At 51.4% G+C, this 10,720-nt stretch overlaps 1 protein-coding gene across 1 annotated transcript; it reads right to left on the bottom strand.

The window, feature by feature from the left end:
• Positions 1 to 13: 13 nt before the first annotated feature.
• Dcst2 (DC-STAMP domain containing 2) lies at positions 14 to 10,596 on the bottom strand. Its single transcript, XM_051199248.1, has 15 exons — positions 10,314 to 10,596; positions 10,003 to 10,173; positions 9,603 to 9,704; positions 9,196 to 9,393; positions 8,797 to 8,862; positions 8,079 to 8,292; positions 7,770 to 7,927; positions 7,107 to 7,271; positions 5,868 to 6,035; positions 5,661 to 5,761; positions 4,565 to 4,695; positions 3,482 to 3,609; positions 3,076 to 3,169; positions 2,831 to 2,971; positions 14 to 194 (listed from the first exon to the last, which is right to left on the bottom strand). The coding sequence occupies exons 1-15, from the start codon at positions 10,573 to 10,575 to the stop codon at positions 14 to 16; spliced, it is 2,280 nt and encodes a 759-aa protein (XP_051055205.1). The 5' UTR covers positions 10,576 to 10,596.
• Between the last annotated feature and the right edge of the window lie 124 nt (positions 10,597 to 10,720).

The following is a 10,720-nucleotide window of genomic DNA, read 5'->3' as shown; positions in this document are numbered from 1 at the left end:
GCTTTTGGTTCCTTTATTGTGGGGGTGAGTGGGAGGGGCTGGGAGGTTCTGAGGCTGGGGAGGAGGCTGCTTTGGGGGCAGTGGATTTCTGAAGAAGTCTCTGGGGCTCAGGTGGTAAGGGAAGGCCTGCAGACTGATGAGCTGGGAGGCGCTGTGGGAGCTTCCTTTGAGGTGTTTTCCATTTGTCCTGGTCCCTGGGAGGAGAGGAAGGGCCCTTAAGCTCAAAGTCACTGGTGGGCAACCATCACCCCTGCTCAGCTTGACCGCTGCCCTTCTGGCATCTACTTTTTTGTTATTGGTTTTATTTTATTTGTTTGGTTTTTCGAGACAGGGTTTCTTCTGTATTGCTTTGGAGGCTGTCCTAGAACTCTGTAGACCAGGTTGGCCTGGAACTCACAGAGATGCACCTGCCTCTGCCTCCCAAGTGCTACCATTAAATGCCTGGCCACCACACTTGCTTTGCCAATGCTCTTCACTGTTAATGAGGACAGAGCAACTGGAATACCCCTCCCCGACCCAGCCAGGGTGTCAGCCACTTACCCTCTTCAAAGGCAATCATCTCAGCTAAGATGCCTCTATTCTGTTCTCATCCCATTCTCTCTCCAACCCGTCCAGAAACTCATGGCTACCATATTTGCAAGAGAAAACCATGTCATCAGCCTTCAGGAAGCCAAGCAGGACATCCCCTACACATTTCAGGCCAACCTGGCTTACAGTGCTGAGACCCTGCCACCAAAGACAAAAAAACAACAAAAATCAATGGGAACTAGTGGAGGTTTCGAGGGTTCACTGTCAGTCCCTTTACTCCGCCTGGAAATCCCCCAGTCTCCGCTGTAGCTTGACTGCATGCTCCTCCCGGCGGCGCTCCCAGAGGCAGAGGCAGGCAGACCTCTGAATTCAAGGCCAGCCTGGTACACATTAATGCCAGGTCAGCCAGGTGTAGTGAGACCCTGTCTCAGAAATAATATGATTAAATAAGCCCTCTATTTTTAATCACAATAGTTATATTAAAGGGATCTTAAACCATCTCCCTCATACAGGAGCACCATACTCCATTTCCGAGTTGTGTTTTCAATTGTTTTGTGTTCTGGTTTTAGCCATCCTGCTGCCATGAAAAATGTTCCCACAAACCACACCTTATAAATAGATATGAATGTTTTGCTTGTTTGCACGAGTACTGCATGCATGTCTAGTGGCCAGAGTTCAAAGGAAGATGTTGGATCCCCTGAAACAGGAATTATAGATAGCTGTGAGCTGCCATGTGGGTACTGGGAACTGAACCTGGGTCCTCTGAAAGAACAGCAAGTGTTCTTTTGTTTGTGTTTTTCAAGACAGGGTTTCTCTATGTAGCCCTGGCTGTCCTGGAACTCACTCTGCTCACTATAGAGCAGGCTGGCTTGAACACCTCCCATGTGCTGGGATTAAAGACTTGCACCACCACTGCCTGTTTTGTGAGTGTTCTTAACCACAAGGCTGTCTGTCTAGCACCACTCCTTCCTTTTGTCCTTCTGGTCTTGCCAAAAAATGACCTGGTTAGCATAGAACTCACTCCGAATCCTCCAATGTGTGTGTTTGTTGAGGCAGGGTCTCACTGTGTAGTACTGACTGGCCTGGAACTCACTATGTAGATCAAACTAGCCTCACTTCCCCGCCACACACACACACACACACACACACATCTTTGAAGACCACAGGTTTATGAACCACCCGGATAATCCCAGCCCTAGGGAATGGAGTTCAAGGCCATCCTTGGCTACATAAAAAAAATTATATTTTGACAAAAAGAACTCAAGCTGTGGTGTGTGTGTGTGTGTGTGTGTGTGTGTGTGTGTGTACACACCCGCACATGTATAGGAGAGAGAGAATATAGCCTGGTGATAAAGAGTGAACATCTTTAATTCCATCATTCCCTGAGAGTGGAATTCCAGGTAAACCAGGGCTACATAGACCCTGTCTCAAAGAAGAACAGAAAGTCATTCCCTGCATGTGCCAGGCTCTAGGTTAGACCCCCAACAGCACAAAGGAAGAAGAGGAGGGAAGAGTAAGAGTGAGAACTAAAGGAGAGAGGAAAGTGGGCGCAGTGCCATCTGTCTGTAAGCTCAGCACTCTAAGGAAGAGCTGCAGACACCTGAGGCCAAGGCCAGGGAGGATCCGCACACGGTGGCTCTCTGTAAGTTGGAGGCCATCCTGGTCTACAGAGTTCAAGGGACAGCAAGAACTATATATCAAGACTGTCTCAAAACAAACACAGATAAATGTGAATGCACCCGTCCTTTACCACCTGAGATCTAACATTTTCTCTCTCTCTCTCTTCCTCTCTCTCTCTCTCACACACACACACACACACACACACACACACCTTAGGTTTTATTTACCCTCCTGAACGTTTACATTCTCCAAACTCACACAGGCCGCAGCTTCCTCACCTCCACCCCCAGAATGTGCCTGACAAACCACCAGGTTGCCCCCAAAGCCCAGCTCGTTCTTCCCCTTTTCTGTGAAGGTTTTGTTTTGTCTTCTCCTCTAGACAGGTTTCTAGGCTTGGCTGTCCTGGCACTCACTCTGTAGACCAGGCTGGCCTCTAACTCACAGATCTGCCTCCTCAGTGCTGGGACTGTGAAGTGTGTTTGAATATCTTCCCATCACAGCAGTATCCCTCTTTATTAGGAGCTCTGCACAGGACAGCTTGTGACAGACTGTCTTGTGACAGTACTCTCCCCACCATCACCACACTGCAGGTTGGGGTAGGCAGGCACTCTGGGAGCCTGTCCAGATGTGACACAACATGCTCCCAATTCCCAGGTGCCACCCGAACCTGCTTTCTGCTTACCTGGACTCTGGGCGGGATTTGTCTGAGAGACTCTTGCCCAATGCTTCCTGGAGCTGTTGTCGAAGTTTCATCTCCTGCTCAGGGGACCTTCTGCGAGCTGCAGCCAGCCATAGCTGAGGACCCTCCTCATCACTGGAGTCCCTGCAGAACCCTGCTATCTCAATGGCCCGCAGATATCCTGGGATAAGGGCATTAGTCCCACGACTCCTGCATTCTGTGGCCTCCCCCCACCCACAGAATCTCACAGCTCCAGGTCCAGATGCCCCAGGTTGGAGAGGGGAGATGCACACAGAGAGCAGGTGTTGTCCAGCAGACGGAAACAGGTAGGGCAGTAGAGACCTAGAAGAGGCCAGGAGGGAAAGGAGCTAACCCTTCACATCCTGTGATCCCTAGTTCTTGGACTTGCCTCCCCACCCTCTCCTGAAGGAAGACCTGTCCTTATCAAGTATGCACATTAGGGAAATGCTGCGGTACTCCCCCCTGCACCCTGGAGAATCGAGGAGATTCTGGGGGAAAGGAGCTATGTAAGTGAGAAGATGCATAGTAATGGAGGTATGGACAGACAGGTACAGGAGAATTCCATAGAGGAAGAACCATGATTGAGTGACATGTGCAAACACCATGAGTCCTTCAGGGAGAGGGGGTACTCACCTTTGCAGCCTGGGGTACTGCAGGACACAAAGTTCTCCATGTCCCCTGGGTCCTCAGGCTGACCACAGCCCAGGCAGTAATGTGGATGCAGCAAAAATTGGCTGAGCAAAGGACTTAGGCAAGGGCACCTTAGAAGAAAGATGTCAAGCTCAGTTCACCTAAGCTTTCATGCCCATACTGACCTCCAAATTCAAGGGAGACCTCCCAGGGCCCGAGCCTCTATTTAACTGTTTCGTCACTGCTCCCCTCTCCTCCCTCCCTCGCCCCATCACTCCCCACTCTCAAGAATCTTTAGTGGGGCTGGAGAGATGGTGCAGTGGTTAAAATCACTTGTTACTCTTGCAGAGAACCTGGGGTTGGTTCCCAGCACCTACGTGATGACTCAAATCATCCATAACTCCAGATCCAAGGGATCCAATATTTTCTTCTGGTCTCCACGGGCACCAGGCATGCATTTTGTATATATACATACATGTAGGCAAAAAATTCTTACATATAAATAAATCATTTTAAAAGTTATCTTTGTAGCTGGAAAGGTGGCTCAAGCACTTAAGAACACTAGCTGCTCTTTCAGAGGACCTAACTTCAATTCCCAGGACCCATGTAGAGGTTCACAGCGTCTCCAACACCAGTCCAAAGGGATCTGATTCCCCCTTCTGGCCTCTGTGGGCACTGCATGCACATGATGCATATAGGCAGAGAACACCCATGCACATAAAATAAAAACAAGTAAAACAATTTTTTTAAAAAATAAAATTCTTAACCAGGCATGGTGGTGCACATCTTTAATTCCAGCCCTTGAGTGGCAGAGGTAGGCAGATCTCTGTGATTTTGAGGCGAGCCTGGTCTATAAAGTGAATTCCACAGGGCTGTTACACAGAGAAACCCTGCCTTAAAACAACAACAAAATAACAATAATAAAATTATTGTCCCTAATTCTTCCTCCAGAACATAAAAGGCATGAGTTGGATACCCTCTTTAACCAAACTTGTCACTTGGAAAGCACAGGGATCCATTCTGACCTCTGGCTCTTTTTTCTGTCCATTGTCACCCCATCCCTATAGGGAAACACCATAGACTCACCTGATGGCTAGCACCTGGAGGACACTCATGTGGCCCTGGTCAGCTGCCCGTCGAGTCACTGCTCGGTGCACTGCGGCCAACATGTTGGTCCGACGACTCAGAAGCACGTTGTAGAGGTAGGAGATCCTTTCCTGGAGGGTGGAGGGTGGAGCCAGGATGGGAGCAGTTGATCCTGGTCCATCTGCCTTAGCATGCCTAGCATCCATCCCCACTCCTTGCCTGTCTATTCCTTTTAATTCCTGCAAATTCTTCAAGGTGTAGAGCTCAAATGACTGTTCCCCCAGGAAGACTCTGGATCCCCCCCCCAGCAAAGTAAGCTGTTCCTCCTCTAGCTTTCCATATCTCTTTATTGATCCTTTAGTAAAACCTCTTTAATTTTTTATTTCATATACATTGGTGTTTTGCCTGCTTGTATGTCTGAGTAAGGGTGTTGGGACCCCTGGAACTGGAGTTACAAACAGCTATAAGCCACCATGTAGATGCTGGGAATTGAACCCAGGTCCTCTGGTAGAGCAGTCAGTGCTCTCAACTGCTCAGCCATCTCTCCAGCCCCTCTGTTTTATTTTGTCTAAGTTATAATGTTTCATTAAAAGCCTTTCTTCTGATGGGTGGTGATAGTGCATGCCTCTAATCCCAGCACTCAGGAAACAAAGGCAGGAGGATCTCTGTGAGTTCAAGGCCAGCCTGGTCTACAAAGTGAGTTCTAGGACAGCCAGAGTTGTTATACAGAGAAACCCTGTCTTAGGAAAATAAATAAGTAAAAGCAAAAGAAATTAATCTACTTTAAATGCCTGCCAGTCTAACTAGACTATCTCATCTTGCCTCTTAGGAGTCCCTGCACCACAGCTGCCATGTTCAATATGTCACACTGCCCTAACACTATGGTTTTAGCAAAGCCTTGGAGGCCAAATGTGCCTCAGGAAGCCTTGGCTAAAAGAACATTGTTCCTCATGGCTCCACCTGAAGGCCAGGTCTTTGCTCTGGGCTCCAGTAGGCAGGGCTGATGAAGACTTCAGTATCCTCAAAACCGAGGCACACAGCCCACAGCTTAGCATCGAGGCAGTGGCAGAGAGCTACAGGATATGGCACCCCTCACCTGTTCTCTGAACGGGTAATAGGAGGCACAAATGACTCGCCGCAGCCTGCTGACATAGCTGCCCAACAGAGTAACGAAGAAGCACAGACCATACATGGAACCTGGAACACGCATGCAGTCAGCACTGCCGCTGCCCAAGGCACTGGCCACACTCCTGGTCCACACGCTCCCCTCACCCGGGTCTTCACTCTTAGGTGAGGTGAATACCGATAACAATGTAACCATTAACATCTGGTTCCGAGGGATGCAGGAGGCAGCGCCGGGACAATATACTGATGTTGCCTTGTTGCAGAATGTCAAAAGCTGATACCAGGTCGCGGTAAATACTCCCAGAATAGCCGGTCCCTTCCACCGTTATAGACACCAGCACAGGGCCTGGCACAAAGGCATTGTGAGGGATACTGATGGCAATGGCCCAGTTTCCACCACCTTCTGTTCAGCATGGAAAGTAGAGCCAGGCAGGTCAGAGGCATGAGCCATACCCTTATCCAGGACCTTTGATATCAGCTATCCATCAAGGCACACTGAGGCCTGACCTCTGTCCTAATACCATCATGATCCAGCTGGCTGGCACTGCTGTAATCTTCATGACCATCCCAGAAGCATTTAATATTGGCTGAAATCTGATTATTTCTTCCTTGGTTTTTAGAGACCTTTCTCACTATGTAGTCTAATCTGCCAATCTTACTGCTTCAGCATCCCAAGCGCTGGGGTCACGGGTGAATACCACCACTCCACAATTTATTATTGTGTTTTATGTCTATCTTGAGTTTCGGTTTTTCTTTTCTTTTTCATGTATTTATTATTAGTGTGTGTCTGTGTGTGGAGGAGGTTACAGGACAACTTGGTGTAGTTTGCTCTCTCCTTCCACGTTTTCAAGGGTTTTGAGGATTGAACTTATGCCAAACCTTTGTGACAAGCACTTTACTCCCTGAGCAATCTGCCTGTCTGTTTGTTTCTTGTTTTGTTTATTTGTTTCTCTTCTGCTCTGTGTGTCCTGACTCACAAATGATATTCCTTAGCTTGTAACCCAGTCTCAATCATGGGTCACTGAGGTACTAAACAAAACTAGTCTCACTTCTTACAGTGACCCAGACAACAGCCATTGCTCCATTATTCAGATGAGCAAACTGAAGCTATGAAGTTATGCAATTTGTCCTTTGTGTATATGGGTTGTGTGTGTGCTGGGGGTTGATCCTGGGGCATTGTGCATGGGGTTTTGTCTCCAGCTCCCAAGCAACTTACTCAAAGTCAACTCCTGACAAAGGACAGGGCTGGGTTTGAACCAAGCCAGTTTGGCTTACAGCTTGTGCCTTAGCTATCCTGCCAGAGGCTGGAAAGTAAATGGCAGTGGCATGAAGCTTTCCAAAGGGTCCCCCAGGAGGAAGGTCCCAGGGAGGAGGGGGATGTATAGGGTGGGTGGGCACAGGAGGAGTGGGCACTCACTGCGGGCTACAATCTCGCCCTGGAGGTGGTACCGGGCCAGGTCAAGTACCCAGAAGACAGCATAGTCCAGAAAGACCAGGAGGAACACGAGGAGGAGGTGACGGGCAAGGTCAAAGATCTCCAACATATAAAAAATTTGCTCCCATCGGGACAGGAAGATGGAACCTGAAGGGGCGGGTGGTCGGAGTGTGCTCCCCCATTCTGCCCACAGATCCCAACTCTTGAGAACTTGCCCGCGCTTACCAAGTTCAGCTTAACTGCTTACCCAGAGAACAAAAAGAGTCTGAGAGGACTGTGGCAAAGGCAGGGAGCACTCTTCAAGGGCAGGGCCTTGGTGGAAAAGCCTTGTAGGTTTACCTGGAACCATGGTTCATCCCTGGACACACACACACACACACACACACACACCCGCTGCCCTTGCCTGCCTCCTGCCTCCCAGGCAGTCTTCCTTTCCCTATTAACACATCCACCCCTCTTGCCCTCCCAATGGAACGTCTTCAGCCTCTTATCCCTTGCTCCATGTTGCTCCCCTTGTCTCCCATTCAGCCTGAAGTTATCTCTCTTCCCTCTGGACCCAATGCTTCAAAACAGGGTCAGGGAGATGGGACTGAGGAAGGCTTTGACTGCCCCAGAGCTCTTCTTTCCCATCCTCAGCGCCCTCACCTGGTTGGATGTAGTGTCTGGCCTCGTGAGAACTGAGCGGCAGCACTGTGGGCAACCCTGCCATGGAACGCACCGCCTCCATGTGTAAGAAGCGGCTGGTGATATAGATGTTGTCAAAATTGTCGTGGTTCAGGTAACAGTACCGATACCACAGGGCTCTGAGGAGAATCGCGTATGAGATCCCTCGGCTCTCTTTACCAGACCCCCAGGCATCCCAGGCAATGTTGCCCTGCCAGCTCCCCCCACCCCCAAGATTCCATAGATGGACAGCCCCAAACAGTCTATCCCACAGGCCCTGTAGCCCCTCACTGGAGATAAAGAAGTGTGAAGAGAAGAGGCATGGTGTAGCCCATCAGAGCCAGGACCTCCCTGACACTGTGTAGCCTCGTGCTGACGGCCTCATGAAGGTCCAAAGCCACCTGGGACAGGCTCCGAGAGGCATTGAGGTCCACGGAGAAGTAGTGGGTGGCTGTCATGTTGAACTCAAACTCACGACGCACCTGGTTAATCAGCTTCATCACAGCTGGGACCAGCGGGGCCAGGGGAGACATGAGCCAGGGTAGTTAGGAGGGCAGAGCTGCATGGGGTGGGGGCTGTCCTGGCCCAGGAACTGTGCAACTCACCAAGGAGTCAGAGCTCCCAGGGCCCAGATCTAGACGAGGAAGCAGTGACATGTTCCTGACACACAGCATTAGACTTGGCCCGGGGCTTCTGCTCCATCACGAGTGAGGAGCAACCTGTGACCTACGCTCTGGTGGGAGGCCCTGTTCCTCCCAGATCTCATGGCCCGTGCTCAGGCAGGCAGGAGGCTCTGTTCCTCCCAGGCTCTGCTCTGAAGTCTGGCTTGGATGAGACACTCCCACCCCCGCACCACTCACTGGGCCTCAGCTTCTCAATCATCTCAGCTTAGACATTAGCCTGGGTGACCCTGCGAAGTCCTTTCCCGCTCTGGCAGGAGACTTCAGCTGCCAGTGGCCGCAGTAAGATGAGGAGGACACGGGTGCCAAGGGCTGCAGGGGTCACTCACGGGTGCTGATGGTCTTTCGCAGGAAGAGTTGGATGTATGAGGGGATGACACAGAACATCTGGACCACTGGGAGTCAGGGAGCTCAGTGTGAGGATGGGGAGCAGAAATGCAGCCTGCCTGCCCACCTCTGGAACCTTCCTCTCATGGGGCTGGCGGACTTTCTACTTTTCCCGCTGGTCTGTACGTGTGCTTACGGTTTTTAGCCTTTCTCTACAGTGGTTTCCTGAACATCATTCTTCTTTATTACCCACCTTTGCCTCACTGAACCCAGCCTCCTGATGGGCTCCATGTTCAATGCCCCTCAAGTGATCCCCTGTGCTCACCCTCTGACAGACCCTGCTTTCTCACACCCCAGCCCTATGTTCATGCCTCCCCGCAGGGAAGCCCTGATTCTCTCACAGCTGGCGAGTCCACAGAGCACCAATTTGAAGGGCATGAGCACATAACACAGGTGATGGACTTGCGGCAGGATCTTCATACAGTTGTCCTTGGCGTCATCAAATACCCCAGTGCATTTTGTGTAAGGGTTGCCCAGCTCTGAGTTGCACACATCACCAATGTGAAGGAGCCAGTACCACACATTCCTCAGGGACCTGGCTGGGGACAGCTGTTCCGTTCAGTCCCCCATCCTTTTTCAATGATTTGGGTAACACCAACCACCTCCCCCACCTCTCAGCCCCGCACCCCCCCCCCCACCAGAACTGGTCAGTGGTCAGTCAGACGTGCTGTGAGAGTGCCTGGAGAGGCACTAGGATAAGAAGACTGTGGTACTCTGACCTCCCCAACCAGACGTGCAGCACACCTACCTACATGCTTCACACCATCCATGATGGACCGGAAGAACTTGCGAACCCGGTCAGCCACCACTTTGGCCCTCTGGGCAATAGCTTTAATCTTGGTCAGAGCACCTGAGGGACAAAGGACAACACTGGGGTGGGCCTCTTCCTCCAGGAACCGATTCTCACCATTTCCTGGGACGGGGGGGGGGGGCTGTCAGAGAGGTTAAGGAGCCTAGGTGCTGGGGTGTGGAAATAATCAGGTGAAGGGGCAGGCTGGAAGGCAAGAGAAAGAGGATTTAGCTGGACTAGAACATGGCTTCCCAGGCCCAGCCACTTGGGTTAGGGCACAGTTGCAACAGAGGAATTAAACTGAAGGATAGAAGACCTTACAGGAGAGGAGTCAGTGGTAGGCTGGGGTGGACCTTACTGACAAGGGGCTGCCTGGCCCTCTCTAGCACTTCAGCAGTCTGGTTCAGGGCCAGCTCTGCCCCACAGGCCACAGCTTCACTGGCCCGGGTGAAGTTGCGCAGGGTATTGGCACAAGGCCCTTGAAGCACGAGCCCAAAGGCAGCCACCACCAGCAGCATCCGGCCTTGCCCTAGGGAGACGGCTGGGTCAATCACAGCCCAGGATCCAGCCCCAAGGCAGCAGTTCCTCCTTCATATTAGTTTTTAGGATACCCCCACACACACTCTGCCCCAGCCCAGCTCTGCCTTGTTCCCGGGGTGCCAGGCTCACTGGAGAAGGCCTGGGGAAGCAGCAGGAAGACAGAGACACGGACCTGGCGGGAGAACCCCATGCCCAGGCTAAGGAAGGCAGCCAAAGTGACAGTGGCCACCAGGCAGGCATAGGGGCTGTGTCCCTCCACCAGAAGTTCCAGAAGCCCATAGGCTGTGGCCAAAGACAAACCCAGAGTAAAGCCACCCATGCTTCGGACCACAGCCCGCGCCATGCTAGGCCCCTCCTCCCTGGAGGACCACTCTACATCCATTTTGGACATGGCTGCTGGGACCAAATGCCAGTGTGTCTCCAGAAGAGGCCCCCAGGTTCTATAGACCCGGAATTCTTCATCTAATTCTAAGGTTCCGCCAGGCTTCTAGCACGGGTGTGTCTCAGAACCCATCACCCAGTTCTGAGGGCTCACA

The sequence above is a fragment of the Phodopus roborovskii genome, unplaced genomic scaffold (genome assembly GCF_943737965.1).
Source record: "Phodopus roborovskii unplaced genomic scaffold, PHOROB, whole genome shotgun sequence".
Taxonomy (NCBI): domain Eukaryota; kingdom Metazoa; phylum Chordata; class Mammalia; order Rodentia; family Cricetidae; genus Phodopus; species Phodopus roborovskii.
This window is presented reverse-complemented; position numbering and strand designations above follow the sequence as displayed.

Excerpts from the sequence above, each read along its gene's own strand:
- Dcst2 (XM_051199248.1), bottom strand. The coding sequence starts at position 10,575 with ATGTCCAAAATGGATGTAGAGTGGTCCTCCAGGGAGGAGGGGCCTAGC. Across the intron at positions 7,928-8,078 it reads TTCACACTTCTTTATCTCCA|AGCCCTGTGGTATCGGTACT; the intron begins GTGAGGGGCTAC and ends GATTCTCCTCAG. Across the intron at positions 2,972-3,075 it reads GGGCATCTGGACCTGGAGCT|GGACTCCAGTGATGAGGAGG; the intron begins GTGAGATTCTGT and ends AGGGTTCTGCAG.